The following is a 17,223-nucleotide window of genomic DNA, read 5'->3' as shown; positions in this document are numbered from 1 at the left end:
AGCGCAGTGCCGTTAAGATGGCGGCGGCGGCGGTGTTGGAGTTCCAGCGCGCTCAGTCCCTGCTGTCCACCGACCGCGAGGCGTCCATCGGCATCCTGCACTCCATCGGTGAGACACCGCCGGGACCGGGATCCGAGCGGCACCGACCGGCCGCCATCAGCCAGCGCTGCACGGCGGGACCGGCCGCTGCTGACTCACCGTGCGGCCTGTGGGGCGGGGGGAGCGGGACGGGGCTGTGGGGCGGGGTACGTGGGGTTAATGGGGCTAATGGGGGCCATGGGGTTGATGGGGTTCTGTGGGGTTCAATGGGGTTCTATAGGGTTCATGTGGTTGATGATGGGGGCTGTGGGGCGGGGGGTCCGTGGGGTTAATGGGGTCCATAGTGTTCAGTGGGGTTCTGTGAGGTTCAGTGGGGTTCAATGGGGTTCATGTGGTTGATGATGGGGGCTGTGGGGCCGGGGGTCCATAGGGTAGATGGGGTTAATGGGGTCCATAGGGTTAATGGGGTTCATGGGGTTCAATAGGGTCCATGGGGTTCAGTGGGGTTCATATGTTTGATGATGGGGGTTGTGGGGTGGGGGGTCCATGGGGTTCAGTGGGGTTCAATGGGGTTCTGTGGGGTTCAGTGGGGTTCACGTGGTTGATGATGGGGTCTGTGGGGCCGGGGGTCCGTGGGGTTGATGGGGTTAATGGGGTTCATGGTGTTGATGATGTGGTCAGTGCGTTGGGTTCCTGGTGCGGGGCAGCGGCTCGTTGCTGTGCGGGGCTGTAGGGGGTTGTGATGGGGATCAATGCACAGACTGGGTGTAAAGGACCCGATGAGCAGCTCAATCCAACCCCACCACAGTGCTCATCCCATCCAACCCTGCCATGTGCAGGGTCACCAACCAGCAGCCCAGGCTGCCCAGAGCCACATCCAGCCTGGCCTTGAATCCTGCAGGGATGGGGCACCCACAGCCTCCTCGGGCAACCTGTCCCAGTGTCACCACCCTCCTCAGATCCAACTCAATCCCCGTCTCACTTTAACCCCATTCCCCTTGTCCTGTCACTATCAACCCTCACACACCCCCATTCCCCTCCTGTTTATACTCCCATCACACCGTGGATGCCCACACTGAGCTCTCTCTCCCCTCATCCTTCTCTTCTCAAGCCCAACCAGCCCATTGCCCTCAGCCTTCCCCCATATTGGAGCTGCTTGGCTCAATGAGCAGCTCAGTGTCCTCCTCTGGGTCTGTGGGTGGGGGTTGGGGTGGGACAGGGGCTGCGGGGGGTGTGAGATGTGTGGGGTACAGGGTACGAGGTGCAGAGTACGTGATACAGGGTGTGCAGGACGGATTATGGGGTGGAGGGAGCCTGCTTTGGCAGGGGGGTTGGGCTCGATGATCTCTAGAGGTCCCTTCCAACCCCTACAATTCTGTGATTCTGTGACTATGGGGTTTGAGTTATGGGGGTATGACGTGTGGGTTGTATAGGAAGTGGGGAGTGGGTTCTATAGGATATGGGGTTCCTCTCTGGGGGTGCCTTGGGGTGGTGGTTGTGGTGCCCTCAGTGCTGTGTGGGGGGCCCTGGGGGGTCTCACTGAGGGTGTGAGGGTTGGGGTGGGGTTGGGGGCTGTGGGGGTATAAGATATATGGGGTACAGGGTAGGATGTGCAGGGCATGTGATACAGGGTGTGTGGGATAGACTATGGGGTGTGAGTTATGGGGGTTGTATAGGATGTGGGGAATGGGTTCTATAGGATATGGGGTATTATAGGATATGGGGTTCCTCTCTGAGGGTGCCATGGGGCGGTGGTTGCAGTGTCCTTAGCGCTGTGTGGGGGGATCTGGGGGTCACAGTGAGGGTTTGTGGGGCAGGACAGGGTTGGAGTGGGGTAGGGGCTGTGGGGAATGGGGGTGTGACACATACAAGGTGTGGGGCATCTGGAGTAGGGGGTGTGGGGTGGGAGCTGTAGAGCGTGGCACAGGGTGTGGGGTATGGGGGCTGTGTTATGGGGGTGTGATGTGTGGGGGTCATCTCCAGGGATGCCATGGGGCAGCAGTTGGAGCAGCCTCAGTGCTGTGTGTGGGGCTCTGGGGGTGTCACAGGATCTGAGGGTGGGGGTTGGGGTGGGGTGGGGGCTGCTGGGGGGTGAGAAATGGGATGTATGGGATATAGGGTAGGGGGTGTGGAGTGCGTGATACAGGGTGTGGGGTATAGAACATGGAGTGTGAGTTATGGGGCTATGACATAAGGGCTATGTAGGGTGTAGGGTATGGGGTAGGAGGAATGGCTTATATAGGATATGGGTTTCACCCCCTGGGGGTGCTGTGGGGCAGCAGTTGGAGCTCACAGCGCTGTGTGTGGGGCTCTGGGGGTGTCATACTGAGTGTGTGGGGGTTTGGTGTGGGATGGAGTGTGGGATAAGGATATGGGGTGTGGGCTGGGGGGGATGAGATGCAGGGTGTGGGTTGGGAGGTGGGGGATGTGTGGGGTGTGAAGTGTGGGGTAGGGATTGTGAGGTGGGGTTGGGAGTTATGGGGTGTGGGTTAAGGGGTAGGTAAGAGTGTGATGCAGACTGCATTATGGGTTGTGGGGTGCAGGTTGGGGATATGACATGTAGGGTTGGAATGGATAAGGTGATAAGGTTTGGTGTGTGTGATAGGGAGGAGCAGATGTGGGGTGGGGACGTGGGACCTCAGCCCCTGCTGCTGGGCAGTGCAGGCTGTGGGTGCTGCTGTGGGTGCTGAGCATCGTGTTGTGCTGCAGCAGCCCTGCTCTGTGTGAGCTGATGCTGCTGATGTTTCTGCTGATCCTGCTGTGCTCTCTTGCAGTGAAACGCGACGTGCAGGAGAACGATGAGGAGGCGGTGCAGGTCAAGGAGCAGAGCATCCTGGAGCTGGGCTCACTGCTGGCCAAGACGGGGCAGGCGGAAGGTGAGGGGGGGGTGTGGGGTGTTGGGGTGTTGTACCCACACCTGGGAGCTCCATTGGGTGCCTGTGGGGTCTGTGCTGGGATTTGGGGTGTTTGGGGTCTGAGCCCCATGGAGCCCAAAGGACCTCCTGGAATGGGGGGTGGCTCTGGCTGAGCAGTGCTCAGGTAGGGAGGAGCTTCTGCTGGGCTTTGATTAAACATTGAGATAGTTGGGAAAGGACGGGGGGGGTGGAAAGGAGCTACCCAGGGTGTTCTCTGCCCTGATTGCTGAGCTCACCCCTCTGTTTGTCTGTCCTTTCTCCCCTTGCAGAGCTGGGGGGGCTCCTGAAATACGTGCGGCCGTTCCTGAACTCCATCAGCAAGGCCAAGGCCGCGCGCCTGGTGCGATCCCTGCTCGACCTGTTCCTCGACATGGAGGCAGCCACAGGGCAGGAGGTGAGGCTGCCACAAAGGGCCCGGCATCACCTGCTTAATGAGCAGCTGTTTGTGGTGTCCTCGTTAATGAGGAGATCCCCTCGTTAATGTGGGTCCCATAGAGCTGCTGCAGGGCAGTCGTTGTCCCCTGCTCGCTCTGTGCTGAGCGGTGCTGTACCCAGAGCTGCCCCTTCCAGAACAAACCCGGAAATGCTGCTGAATTCGGGGCAGTTTGGGGGGCAGCAGCACCAAAGGGGTGTCCTGGGGTCAGGACAGGCTCCTGAGGGACACGTGTGTGTGTGTGTGTGTGTGTGTGTGTTGGGGGGCAGCTGCTTTGGTTTTGTGAGGCTCAGGGAAGGTCTGGCCTCGGCTCTCCCTGCTGCTGGGGGCTGTGAGGTGCTCGCAGTGCTGGGGGCTGTGGGCTGAGCTGTGCTGTGCTGTCAGCCTGTCAGTAAACCCGGAGCTGCTGCTCTGTGCCCCCACCAGGTCGATCTGTGCTTGGAGTGCATCGAATGGGCCAAGTCTGAGAAGAGGACGTTCCTCCGCCAGGCTCTGGAGGTGCGTTGGTTGTTGGTTGTTGGTTACACTGTGTGTCCCACAGCCCTTTACCCATCCGGGGCTGAACCCCAGCACGGCTCAGAGCGCTGCCATGTGAGCCCGTGCCCCTTTTATGCCCCTTTTATGCCCCTTTTATGCCCTTTTATGCCTGCAGGCCCGGCTGGTCTCGCTGTACTTCGACACCAGGCGGTACCAGGAGGCGCTGCAGCTCGGTGAGTCCCCGCTGGGCGGCAGCAGCGGCTCCGAGCCGCTCTTGGTTCTCACCGCCCCGATCCGCAAACGCTGCCCAGCCACTAAACGGCTCCAGGATGGGACCAAGGGATGGGGATGGGATGGGGACAGGACGGGGACTGTGCTCGGCCTCAGCTGCCCCAGTGCTGCCATGGACCAATGGGGCTGCACTGCTGCTCTGTGCCGTGCTGGGTGCAGCTCCAGGTGGCTGCGTTGCTGGAGCTGCTCCATCCCTCGCAGGTTCCCAGCTGCTCCGGGAGCTGAAGAAGATGGATGACAAAGCGCTGCTGGTGGAGGTGCAGCTGCTGGAGAGCAAAACGTACCACGCGCTCAGCAACCTGCCCAAGGCCCGGGCTGCACTCACCTCCGCACGCACCACGGCCAACGCCATCTACTGCCCCCCCAAGCTGCAGGCTGCGCTGGACATGCAGTCAGGTACTGCAGGGGGCTCAGCACAGCACCGTGCTCTGCTCCTGGGGGGGCTGTGGGCCCCCATTGCCGCCTGTTTGTCCCCTATTGCCCTGTTTGCCCCCCCTCCCCCAGGGATCATCCACGCAGCGGAGGAGAAGGACTGGAAAACGGCCTACTCGTATTTCTATGAGGCATTTGAGGGCTACGATTCCATCGACAACCCCAAAGCCATCACAGCTCTCAAGTACATGCTGCTCTGCAAGATCATGCTCAACGCGTACGTACGTGGTGCCAAGAGGGAGGGGAGATGTGGGTCAGGGCCCTGTGGGGCTGCAGCCGTGGGTCAGGGCCCTGTGGGGCTGCAGCCGTGGGTCAGGGCCCTGTGGGGCTGTAGCCGTGGGTCAGGGCCCTGTGGGGCTGTAGCCGTGGGTCAGGGCCCTGTGGGGCTGTAGCTGTGGGTCAGGGCCCTGTGGGGCTGTAGCTGTGGGTCAGGGCCCTGTGGGGCTGTAGCCGTGGGTCAGGGCCCTGTGGGGCTGCAGCCGTGGGTCAGGGCCCTGTGGGGCTGTAGCTGTGGGTCAGGGCCCTGTGGGGCTGTAGCTGTGGGTCAGTGCTGCTTTCCCTCCCGCAGCCCCGAGGACGTGCAGGCGCTGGTGAGCGGCAAGCTGGCGCTGCGCTATGCAGGACGGCAGGTAGGAGCTGTGCTGTGCCTCACCCCAACCCTCACCCCCCTCTGTCCCACTGCTGTGACCCTGCTGCTGACCCACCTGCTTTCCCCCCTGCAGACAGAAGCACTGAAGTGTGTGGCTCAGGCCAGCAAGAACCGCTCACTGGCCGACTTTGAGAAGGTACCTGAGGGCTGCGCTGACCCCATGGAGCCCCCCCTGTTCCGTTGGGGCTCACCGTGCTGTGCTCACTGCCTTTATCCCCTATAGGCGCTGACAGACTACAAGGTAGAGCTCCGGGATGACCCCATCATTAACACCCACTTGGCCAAACTGTACGACAACTTATTGGAGCAGAACCTGATCAGAGTCATCGAGCCCTTCTCCCGAGTGCAGGTCTGTGCCCAGCAGCTGCTTAATGGGGGATGGGGGCAGCTCTGCAACGTGCTGCCCTTCCACTGCCACCATGGGGGGAGCAGCCCCTGCTGTGGTCGGGCAGGGCTGAGGCTGCAGCCGTGTGGGGCAGGGAGTGAGGTTGGGGGCCCTGCACGCTGTGGGGCTGGGCCCTATGGGGAAGCCTTGCCCATAGGAATACTGCAGCTGTGCCGTGTCTCTTACAGATGGAGCACATCTCCGGCCTCATCAAGCTGTCCAAGGTAAGGGGTGGCCATGGGGGGATGCAGCCCCTCTGTGGGGCTCAGTGCAGCTCTTGGTGCCGCTGTGATGGTTCCTGTTGTCAATGTGCTTCACTTCCAGGCGGACGTGGAAAGGAAACTCTCACAGATGATCCTGGACAAGAAGTTCCACGGTGAGACCCCACAGCGCGGAACTGTGCCCCCCTCCCTTCCCTCTGCCTCTATTGGCACGGGGTGGGACCCGTTAATGGCTCCTTAATGGGCGCTGTGGGGTGGAGCAGCTCCAGCCCCATGGCTGAGCACTGAGCACAGCTCCAGCCCCATGGCTGAGCACTGAGCGCAGCCCCAGCCCCATGGCTGAGCACTGAGCGCAGCCCCAGCCCCATGGCTGAGCACTGAGCGCAGCTCCAGCCCCATGGCTGAGCACTGAGTGCAGCTCCAGCCCCATGGCTGAGCACTGAGCACAGCCCCAGCCCCATGGCTGAGCACTGAGCACAGCTCCAGCCCCATGGCTGAGCACTGAGCGCAGCCCCGGCCCCATGGCTGAGCACTGAGCACAGCTCCAGCCCCATGGCTGAGCACTGAGCACAGCCCCGGCCCCATGGCTGAGCACTGAGCTCTGCTCCCGCAGGGATCCTGGATCAGGGTGAAGGCGTCCTCATCATCTTCGACGAACCCCCCGTGGACAAAACGTACGAGGCCGCCCTGGAGACGATCCAGAACATGAGCAAAGTGGTGGATTCTCTGTACAACAAGGCCAAGAAGCTCACATAGGTTGTGGGGCAGCTCGGTGCCCCCGGCCCCACACGAGGAGCCCTTCGTTCATTGGAGCCGTCGGTTCGGTTCCGCTTCTCGCTCGGGCTGTTTTTAACGCTCCCCCCGCGGTTCCGTTCGGGCCGGGAGCTGCGCTGGGGCCGTTCGGTGCCGACAGCTCCGCCCTCGATGCACATGGGGGGGATCCGACCCGGTTCTACCCCCCCATCGTTGTCCCGCAGCCGCTGTGCGGTGCTGGCTGCCCCACGCCGCCCCCTCCCCATTTCTCCCTCCCCCCCCGGTTGCTGTGCGGGTTTTGGGCCGCGCGGCTCCGTTATCTGATGTTCAGATGAGTTCCAATAAAGGACGTGGGGTTTGGTTTCGGGTTGGTTTCAGCTCGGATCCATCTCGCGGCTCTCGGACATCGCTGGGGGGTGGGAGCTGCTCTGGAGGGCTCCGCGTTGGGTCCGGGCGGCGGTTCTGGTTCGGTTCTGGTTCGGTTCTAGCTCCGTTCTGGTTCGGTTCTGGTTCGGTTCTGGCTCCGTTCTGGTTCCGTTCTGGTTCGGTTCTGGCTCCGTTCTGGCTCCGTTCTGGTTCGGTTCTGGCTCCGTTCCGGTTCGGTTCCGGCTCCGTTCTGGTTCGGTTCCGGGTCCGTTGGGGCGCTCACGCCGTTCGGTCGCCGCGCTCCTCTTGGGGGCGTGGCCAAATCTCTTGTGGGCGTGGCTTGTGGTCGCGTTGTGGGCGTGGCCTCCCCCCTTTCCCCGCCGGCGCGCCGGACGCACGTGGCGACGCGGGGCGGGGCGGGCGCGGGGGCGCGCACTGCGCCGTCGGGAGCGCGCGGGGCTTTGGGGCGTTGGGGCGGGGCTGAGCGCGGCGCTGAGCGGCGGCGGCGGCGAAACGGGGCTGGGGACGGGGACGGGGACGGGGACGGGGCCGGGGCGGGCGGCGGGGCCCGGCGGGCGGGCGGCGCCATGGGCACGGTGCTGTCGCTGTCGCCGAGCTACCGGAAGGCCCCGCTGTTCGAGGAGGGCACGGGCACGGTGGGGCATTACACGGCGGTGCAGAACAGCAAGAACGCCAAGGAGAAGGGCCTGAAGCGGCACTCGCTCATCTCCGTGCTGCCCTGGAAGCGCATCGCCGCCGTCTCGGCCAAGAAGAAGAGCTCCAAGAAGGTGCAGCCCAACGGCGGCTACCAGAGCAACGTCACCCACCTCAACAACGAGAACCTGAAGAAATCTCTCTCCTGCGCCAACCTCGCCACCTTCGCTCCCCCGCCGCCCTCCTCCTCCTCGTCCTCCTCCGCCGCCGCGCTCCCCCCGCCGCAGAAGAACCCGCCCGGGGCTCCCAACGCCGCCAACGCCGCCGCCGCCACCGCGACCCCCCGCCGCGTGGTGGTCCAGGCGTCCACGAGCGAACTGCTGCGCTGCCTGGGCGAGTTCCTGTGCCGCCGCTGTTACCGCCTGAAGCACCTCTCGCCCACCGACCCGGTGCTGTGGCTGCGCTCCGTGGACCGCTCGCTGCTGCTGCAGGGCTGGCAGGACCAGGGCTTCATCACGCCGGCCAACGTGGTGTTCCTCTACATGCTGTGCCGCGACGTCATCTCGGCCGAGGTGGGCAGCGACCACGAACTCCAGGCGGTGCTGCTCACCTGCCTGTACCTCTCCTACTCCTACATGGGCAACGAGATCTCCTACCCGCTGAAGCCCTTCCTGGTGGAGAGCTGTAAGGAGGCCTTCTGGGACCGCTGCCTCTCCATCATCGACCTCATGAGCCCCAAGATGCTGCAGGTCAACGCCGACCCCCACTTCTTCACGCAGGTCTTCGCCGACCTCAAGAAGGAGAGCGGCGCGGAGGAGAAGGGCCGGCTGCTCATCGGGCTCGACCGGTGAACCCTGCGCCGCCCCCAGCGCCGAGGTGACTCCGCTGGAGGGGTCCCCTCACCCCGTCCGTTACCCCGCGGGGGGCTCCCGTCCCTTGTCCTCTTCGAGGCGACCCCCGGAGGAGGAGGAGGAGGGTGGGGGGGGGTCTCCTCGTCCCGCCGACGGTTCCCTTTGAGGCGACCCCGCCGGAGGGGGCCGCGCCGATTATCCCCGTTGAAGCGACTCCGCCGGAGGGGTTTTGTGGCTGTGGTTGTGGTGGGGGAGCTCCGCTCCGCGACCCCCCGCGCCGCCCCATCCGCGTCCCCTGGAGGTGGGCGGCCACCCCCGGCCCCTTTTTGCCCCCCTTTCCCCCCCCCACCCCAACACCGCTTCCCCAGCGCCGACCCCACGGCGGTGGCTGCGGGTTTGGGGCGCGTCGCTGTGAAACGCCTCGATCCCACCGAGCTGAGCCGGGGGCGTTGGGTGGATGGACGGATGGACGGATGGATGGATCGATGGATCGATGGACGGATGGATGGATGGATCGATGGATCGATGGACCTCCGGGCCGGCAACCGGGCGCTGCTGCTAAAGGACAGACCCCAACCGCCGGGAACCGCCGCCAAACGACCCCCCCCAACCCCCCATCCCCATCCTCCTTCTCTCATCGTTGCTTTGACAGTGGTGTCGCGCATGCAGACGTCGGAGCAGTTTTTGTGTCTTCGGGAATTCAAAGAAAAAACGAAACAAAAAAAAAAAAAACGGGAAAAAAAAAAAAAAAGGAAAAAAAAAAAAACAAAAACAAGAAAAAAATGAACCGCTCACAAAACAACAACAACAACAAAACCCCCCAAGGCCGGATTTGGGGCCGCAGCCCCGCAGCGCCAACCGACCCCCCCCCTTTTCCATCCCCCCCCTTTTCCATCCCCCCCTTTTCCCCCCCCCCCCCCCGCACTGCGGGACCCGCTGCCCCCCCGTGTCGGTTTTTTTTTAGTGCAATCCCGTAGATCCGTCGGGCCTTTGGTGGGTTTCGTCCTTAATTTATATCTTCGTCTCCTTTTTGTATGTGTGTGTACAGTGCGTTTGTACGTGCGTGTGGTTTCCGACCCGACACAACGTGTCCCGGCTCCTCGGGTGCCTGTAATTTAATGCCCCCCCCCCTCCAAAAAAAAAACCCCCATCCCCCCCCAAACCCCTTATTTTTATTTATTTTTGTACTGTGCTGATGAAATAAAACGCACTGAGCATCCACTGCAGCATCCATTGCATCCACTGCAGCATCCATTGCATCCATCACTGCATCCATCACTGCATCCACTGCAGCATCCACTGCAGCATCCATTGCATCCATCACTGCATTTATCACTGCATCCTCTGCAGCATCCATTGCATCCATCACTGCATTTATCACTGCATCCTTTGCAGCATCCACTGCAGCATCCATTGCATCCATCTCTGCATCCATCACTGCATTTATCACTGCATCCACTGCAGCATCCATCATCACTGCATCCCTCACTGCACCCATTGCAGCCCCCATCGCACGGCGCCGCTCCTCCCCGTGCCGGGGGTCTCCGGTTGGTGACACGGAGGGTCCCTTTTGTGGCTCTTTTATTCGTTCCAATTATCGACCTGGCTTGAAAAAAACGCGACTGAAATAAACGAGGCTTTGCTGCATCGCGCCGCCGGCTTCAGCGACGGCTCCTTTAACGGCGGCGCAGAAGCGGCTCTGGGCCGTCGGGAACAAAGCAGAACCGTATAGATCTCCTTTATATTATATATATATATTTATATATATATAAAACCAGAGCCGGACCAGACGATGCGTTTCATACAGAACATCTCGTGACATCGCGGCCGATCCCGCAGTTTCCCGAACCTCCTCCCCGCGATTCCGCAGCAGCGGGGGCACGAAACGGGCCCGGAGCGCAAAGGGGGCAGCGCCGGGGGGGCTGCGGGTCCCGCTGCGGAGCGATGGGGCGGGGGCTGCGGGGACGAACCCGACGGACACGGCGCTGTGGGGCGGCCCCGCGACCCACCGATGGGGCCCGTCGGGGCGTGCGGGGTCGTTGTGCTGCCCCGCGGCCGCGGCTTTGGGCTCTGATGCCGTTTCTGAGCCGTATCGCGGCGGGTCCCGGCCTGACCGGCAGTGCCGGGAGCGGCTGCGCTGCGGCCGGTGGGAGCCGCGGGGCCCGGCTCAGCCCCACGCCGCGTCCTGCAGCCCCGCAGCACACGAGTGGGGGGGGGGGGGGGGAAGAATTAAGGCAAAACCGGCACGGGGAGCTCACACAACCGCCCCGGCCAAGCTGCTCCGCGCTGCCGGACCGTGTCTGTGTCCTCCGACGGACCGAACCGGCGGGGAGGGCTCAAGGCATCGCCGTGGGGGGGCGGGGAGGACATCGGTACCATAAATGCTTTGGGGCTGGGGGGGCGAGTTCAGAAGCGCTTCCCACCGTCCCGACCCACAGCGGCCGCGCGGAGCCGCAGAACCGCTCCCGGATCCGGGTCCGTCCAGCCCCGAGCGGCGGCGGCGTCCGGCCTCCAAACGGGCCCCGCGTTCCGGCCGCGCTGCGGGGCGGACGATCGCGGCTCCCGGGGGCGGCGGGGCCGTTATTTGCCCGGCACGGAGAGCACGAACCCGGAGCGATGCTTGGTGAAATCCGGCTGCGATTGGTCGATCCGCGTCTCCACGGAGACGGAGCATTTCCTGCCGTGCAGGCTGCACTGCACCGGGTGGGTCACGCTGACGCGCAGTGAGCGCTTCTCGCTGCAAAGCAAAGCAAAAAGAACCGTCAGCCCGCAGCGGACACGGCGCCGTGCGGGAGCTGCGAGCATTGAGGCCCCGATCCCGCTTAGGCCGCTATTCTTAGCACGTCTTAACGGGACGCGCTGAGCTCCCCACGTCACGCACCGACACGGCACGTGGGGCAGGACGGGCTGCGGGTCCGGCCAGCAGCGATGGGAACCGCGACATCCCGCAGAGACACAACCCGGCTCCACCAACACGGGGAGATGCGGCACGACCCCGAGGGGCTGGGGACACAAAGGACGGGGGGGGGACAAGGGGGGTCACACAGAGCCGAGCAGGGCAGGGGAGACCCCCGAGATCCTCTTCACATGGAGCCAATGCCTCATTTCTGCTCTGCCTCATTTCTGCTCTGCCTCCCTTTGCTCTGCCTCCCTCCTGCCCCGCATCAAAGCCCGCAGCCATTGATCCCTTACAAAGCTTTTGCTGGAGCTGCTCAGCGGGATGAAAAGCCGGGAATTCCCAGGAAATCTCATCAGCGAAGCAGCCCGCAGCGAACAAAGCGGCCGGCACCGCAGGCAACGTGCTGTTAGTTCATGTCCTCCAACAGGAGGAAGATCCCCAGCACATCCATGGGGTGCAGCTCCGGCACCCAACGGCCGCCCCAACCCTCAGCCACCGTGAGATGTGAGGAACGGATCCCAACCAGCTCCTGGCTCCGGTGCAATCAGACACAAAACGGCCCCTTATGATGAGAAACTGCCGTGCCAGAAATGGGACCCAGTCCCTGCCCTTGGATGGAGTGAGAGCATCAGAAATGCAGCAGCACATCGATAATGGGGAGCACTTAGGAAGATGAAGGGAGAGTGTGTTCCTGGCTCTGACATCTCAGCTCCATCCTGCGTGGGATGAGCAGCACTGAATGTGACCCGTCCCAGCAGCGCTCCCTGCCAGCACCCAGCAGGGCTGAGCGCTGCACATCCAGCACAGGGGCTCCTGACGGCCACGTCCCTCCTGAGATGTTGGTTTAGAGTTCATTGAGCCATGGACTCGTGGGATGGCTGGGTTGGAAGGGACCTTAACGGTCACAGGAACATGGGATCATGGCATGGTTGGGTCAGGTTGGGTTACACTGAGTTGGGTTGGGTTGAGTGGGGTTGGGTTGGGTCACATTGGGTTTGGTTGAGTGGGGTTGGGTTACATTGAGTTGGGTTACATTGGGTTGGGTTGGGTTGAGTGGGGTTGGGTTACATTGAGTTGGGTTCAGTTGGGCTACATTGGGTTGGGTTGGATTTCACTGGGTTGGGTTGGGTTGATCTACATTGGGTTGGGTTGATCTACATTGGGTTGGGTTGTGTTGGGTTACATTGGGTTGGGTTGGGTTACATTGGGTTGGGTTGGGTTGCGTTGAGTTGGAAGGCGCCTTGAAGACCACAGACCCATAAAACCACAGCACAGTGGGGTTGAAAGGGACCCCAAAGACTCATCCACAGCCACGGGCATTGCCATGGATGGGGCACCCCACTTCTCTGTGAGCCCCATGGTTAAGGGATGCAGAAATTCCAGAAGAAATTCCCTCAGTGGGCATCATTCCCCTCCTGCAGGGATTGGGGTGGGGGGTTTGGGTCACTGTGGGTCACTGTGGGTCACTGGGCTGTGTTCCTCCCACACCAACACGGGGATGGGGGCTCCTGAGCTCTGTAGGGATCCCTGAGCTCTGTGGGATCCCTGAGCTCTGTGGGATCCCTGAGCTCTGTAGGGATCCCTGAGCTCTGTGGGATCCCTGAGGTCTGTGGGATCCCTGAGCTCTGTAGGATCCCTGAGTTCTGTAGGATCCCTGAGCTCTGTAGGATCCCTGAGCTCTGTGGGATCCCTGAGCTCTGTAGGGATCCCTAAGCTCTGTGGGATCCCTGAGCTCTGTAGGATCCCTGAGCTCTGTGGGATCCCTGAGCTCTGTAGGATCCCTGAGCTCTGTAGGATCCCTGAGCTCTGTGGGATCCCTGAGCTCTGTGGGATCCCTGAGCTCTGTAGGATCTCCATCCCCCGCTGCCCTTTGATGGAGCGGTGCTTTCAGCATCCCAGCTCACGTCACCATGGCAGCCGGGCACTCAGCATCCCAGCCCATGCGCTGAGTGCAGCCAATCCCCGCACCCCACACAACCCCACAGCACCCAGAGCTGTGTCAAACCCCACGTGCCCCCGGGATGTTCCCATTGTGCCCCATGGATGTTCCCATTGGGATCACAGCCCTGAGCTGTGGGGACGCCCCTCTGCACCAACACAATATGCTTCCCTCCCAGCTGTGACCTCACACGGCCGCACTCAGCACCATCTATTTCCAGAGCTGATCTGAAAACCTCCATTTTCAATCCCTCGTCCTTGTCAGTTAATGGGGGAAAATAATAAGAAGAAAAATGTGAAAAAAGAGAGAAATTAGTGAAAGCTTCAAGGGATGTGAGAACAGCGTAAAGACGGTAAGGGGGAGAGGGGGGGGGGAAGGGAGAAGGGAAAAGAGATAAAGGGGAAAGAAAGAAGGGGAAGAGGGGAAAGGGGGAAGTGGAGAGGAGGAAAATGGGAGGGGAAGGGAGAAAAGGGAAGAGAAGGGGAGGAGAGGGAGAGGAGAGGGAGGGGAGAGGGAGAGGAGAGGAGAGGGAGAGGGAGAGGGAGAGGGAGAGGGAGAGGGAGAGGGAGAGGAGAGGAGAGGAGAGGAGAGGAGAGGAGAGGAGAGGAGAGGAGAGGAGAGGAGAGGAGAGGAGAGGAGAGGAGAGGAGAGGAGAGGAGAGGAGAGGAGAGGAGAGGAGAGGAGAGGAGAGGAGAGGAGAGGAGAGGAGAGGAGAGGAGAGGAGAGGAGAGGAGAGGAGAGGAGAGGAGAGGAGAGGAGAGGAGAGGAGAGGAGAGGAGAGGAGAGGAGAGGAGAGGAGAGGAGCTCTGGGAATCAGTGCTAAGTGGAAGGCTCCGAGGCTGCCATCCCAAACACAGGGCTGGCACTTCAGCTGCACTTTGCTCTCGTTGCTTCCTTCACCCCACACGGGAGCAGTTCACACAGGCCGCTGCCTTCTTTAAGTGCCTGACCTCTTTCTGCTTCACCTCCTCCTAACTTATTCCTCTGCTCTTAGAGATCAACAGATCTGCACCTGGCTCTAAGCAATGCGCTGCATCCAGCGCAGCTGCAGCCATTCACACACAACCAGCTCCAGCTCCAGCGCTCCGTATCCACTCATTTCACTGTTGAGCAGAACCCCCCCCTCCTGCAGGCAGCTCCCCCCTCTGGGCTCAGCAGAGTTAAATCTGCCTCATTTCTCCCTGCAATAAATTGAACAACAGAGCGGTGAATGGGGAGAAATGAGCTGCAAAGCCAAGGCCGCCACTGCTAATGGATTAACTCTTTGTTCTGGGTCGTCACGAGGTTCCCTTTGTGTGTCCTGAAGGGCCACTGCAGCCAGGAGATAAGATGCCATAAAATAACCTTGGAGGTGTGGGCTGAGCCAAAGAGCTCCATGGAACAACGGCCACGATGGGAAAGGAATCCCCATGCCAAGGCAGGATGTGCGCTCAGACACCGTAAGAGCTTTGGTTACCTTTTGGACCACAGAGTGCCCTCCAGTCCAACCTGAGGACGCTGGTTTGGTGACACAGATGTGTCTGTGGGCTGCAGGGATCAATGGTGGGTCCTCCATAAATCACAGGGCAAATTTCTGCTGTTGGTGTCATGATCCTCCCTTCCCAACCGCGCTGCCTTCTTCCCATTAGTGATTCTGAGCACTGGTTCAGAGCACAGGGGATGGAGCAGGGATGGTCAATGGATGGGATGGGATGGGGATGGGATGGGGATGGGATGGGTTGGGGGATGAGGATGGGGATGGGATGGGTTGAAGATGGGGATGATGAAATAGGGACGAGGTTGGGTTGGGGATGAAGGTGGGACGGCATCTCCATGCTTGAGAAAATCTTTCTCAGCACTGACTGCTCAAGTGATCGCTCCATCAGCCTTCATCATCCCTTCACCTGCAAGACCCAAAGGAGAAGAGACCCGAAGAGGATGAGCTGCTCCCTGGCTGTATTTCAGGCTGCCTCCTCCTGAACCCCAGGGCTGGGATTGCACCTCTCCAGTGTCGGCCACTCCATGGGAGGGATTTAAAGACGACTTATCCAAAAATGACCATTAAAAGCTAAATTAAACCTATGCCTGCAGCCAACATCCTCCATTCCAGTTACTCAAGAAATGGCTTCAGCAGAACCTCAAAGCACTGCCCCCATCCCAGCCCACAGCACCACCTTAATAACAGCTTTGTTCCTCGGGAGCACAACGGCTCCATCCCAAACCTGCGATGGTGATGTACGTCTGCGCAGCCCCAACCCATTTCTACAACAATCCATCCCAGGCTGCCATTTGCCATTAAATGGGATGCGTTCTTTGGGGAGAGGTAATGAAAGATGTCTATAAATCTGGTCAGACCGGACCGACAGAGCCGGGCTTTCATTTGACTTTGAAATTGCACTTCGTGGTCAGCCCTCAGAACCACGCACTGCAGGAGCTGCTTTGAAGCAGAGGGGCTTAAATGGAAGCTGTGTGTGTGTGTGTGTGTGTGTGTGTGTGTGTGTGTGTGCAGAACGACTGGGGGAGTGGGGACAGCAGACAGGGATGGGGAGCGACGCTTTAACACCACGGGAATGAGCTCCGTGCTGATGTGCTGCATGGATGGAAGCAAAACAGCTCCTGCCTTTCCATCCCTCAACAGAAAGAAATAAGCGGAATGAACTCAGGGTGCTTCTGGGAGTCTGTGACGGGGTGTCATGTCCCCATTGCTGCTCTCTGAGCCTCCGTCAGCTCTGCAAGCAGTGATGGGGTTTGCAGAGCGCACAGATCGAGGGCTTCTCTTCAGCTCTGTGCTAAAAATAAGAGGCGATGCTCCGTCCCTGCAGCAGACAGCACCGCGCTGCCCCCCTCCCCCACAAAGGAGCTGTATGGAACGTGGTGGCTGTGCCACAAGAGGGGCTGCAGCCCCCAGCTCCCCCCGGCTCCCCATTACCACCAACGTGGGGCCGGGACCGCGGCCATTCCCGTCCTGATCCCGTTATTTTTAGGATGCGGCACCGCGCTGCACCAGGGATGCTCCTGTTGTATCCATGGCAATCATCCCCCGCAGCGGGTACCACATCCCCGTGAGCTCCATCACCCCGTTACAACAGCGGCCCCATCGCGGTGCTGTCACCCCACGGACCCCACGCTGCTGCTCCCCACCTCCACCCGCAGGAAACCACTGCTGCATCGCCGTCCCCGCGTGCACAGCTGTGTCAGCCTTGCACAGCGCTGCTGACAGGCTGCAAAACACCCTCAGCAACGCTCAGACCAACAGCCCGACCCGGGGCTGCAGAACAACAGATGCAGCGCAGCTCCGGCTTTCAGCATCCGACATCTCGGCCCCGCTCGGGACACGCAGCAAAACCCGACGTGGGATGCACAGACAAAAGGTTTCCCATGAACTCCATCCCTCCTCCACTGTCACACTTTCAAAACCGCTGTGTAGAACAGAAAAGGACTAAATTTAGCTCAAGTTGCTGCTTTTTTCCCTGTTTGTCGCTGCTGTATTTGCCCGCCTGTATCAAAGGCGGCTGGATGGGAAGCGCAGCAGGCAGCGCCGACAGAGTTTGATGGCTGACGTTGTGCCCATTAACACGACTGCTCTCAGCCCCACGAGGAGCTGCAGCAGCACTGCTGGAACACAGCACAGCCACAACGGGCTGTAACCGAGTGTGGAAGGGCTGCAGAGCCAAGGAACCACGGCATGGATGGGCAGAAAGGGATGTTAAGGATCACAGAGCCAAGGAACCACGGCATGGATGGGCAGAAAGGGATGTTAAGGATCACAGAGCCATGGAGCCATGGCATTGATGGGCAGGAAGGGATGTTAAGGATCACAGAGCCATGGAGCCATGGCATGGATGGGCAGGAAGGGATGTTAAGGATCACAGACCCAAGGAGCCATGGCATGGATGGGCAGGAAGGGATGTTAAGGATCACAGACCCAAGGAGCCATGGC

The 17,223-nt window shown here is 61.0% G+C and overlaps 3 protein-coding genes across 4 annotated transcripts in view; 2 read left to right on the top strand and 1 right to left on the bottom strand.

Annotated features, from left to right (window-relative positions):
• PSMD11 (proteasome 26S subunit, non-ATPase 11) lies at nt 1-6,959 on the top strand. The gene is made up of 13 exons (XM_015885511.3): nt 1-108; nt 2,814-2,915; nt 3,224-3,348; nt 3,814-3,885; nt 4,040-4,097; nt 4,357-4,551; nt 4,660-4,804; nt 5,156-5,216; nt 5,310-5,372; nt 5,460-5,585; nt 5,810-5,845; nt 5,946-5,997; nt 6,456-6,959. Exons 1-13 carry the CDS (start codon nt 18-20, stop codon nt 6,596-6,598), a joined length of 1,269 nt encoding a protein of 422 aa, XP_015740997.1. The 5' UTR covers nt 1-17; the 3' UTR covers nt 6,599-6,959.
• Nucleotides 6,960-7,425: 466 nt separating this feature from the next.
• Nucleotides 7,426-9,687, top strand: CDK5R1 (cyclin dependent kinase 5 regulatory subunit 1). The gene has a single exon (XM_015885443.3). It carries the CDS (start codon nt 7,549-7,551, stop codon nt 8,464-8,466), a length of 918 nt encoding a protein of 305 aa, XP_015740929.2. The 5' UTR covers nt 7,426-7,548; the 3' UTR covers nt 8,467-9,687.
• Nucleotides 9,688-10,204: 517 nt separating this feature from the next.
• Nucleotides 10,205-17,223, bottom strand: part of MYO1D (myosin ID) — a 66,699-nt gene continuing 59,680 nt past the window's right edge. For both annotated transcript variants that reach the window (XM_015885440.3, XM_015885441.3), the window contains one exon: nt 10,205-11,203. In XM_015885440.3, the coding sequence (XP_015740926.2) occupies nt 11,047-11,203 (157 nt within the window). In that variant the 3' untranslated portion in view covers nt 10,205-11,046. The remainder of the gene's footprint in view (nt 11,204-17,223) is intronic.

The sequence above is a fragment of the Coturnix japonica genome, chromosome 24 (genome assembly GCF_054131305.1).
Source record: "Coturnix japonica strain WE chromosome 24, WE-NBRP24, whole genome shotgun sequence".
Lineage (NCBI taxonomy): Eukaryota > Metazoa > Chordata > Aves > Galliformes > Phasianidae > Coturnix > Coturnix japonica.
Note: the sequence above shows the minus strand (reverse complement) of the source record. Positions and strands in the feature narration are given on the sequence as shown.

Bases quoted from the DNA above. Each gene is read 5' to 3' on its own strand.
- PSMD11 (XM_015885511.3), top strand. From the start codon at position 18: ATGGCGGCGGCGGCGGTGTTGGAGTTCCAGCGCGCTCAGTCCCTGCTG. The intron at 5,586-5,809 runs GTCTGTGCCCAG...TGTCTCTTACAG, and splicing joins AGCCCTTCTCCCGAGTGCAG to ATGGAGCACATCTCCGGCCT. The intron at 5,998-6,455 runs GTGAGACCCCAC...CTGCTCCCGCAG, and splicing joins CCTGGACAAGAAGTTCCACG to GGATCCTGGATCAGGGTGAA.
- CDK5R1 (XM_015885443.3), top strand. From the start codon at position 7,549: ATGGGCACGGTGCTGTCGCTGTCGCCGAGCTACCGGAAGGCCCCGCTG.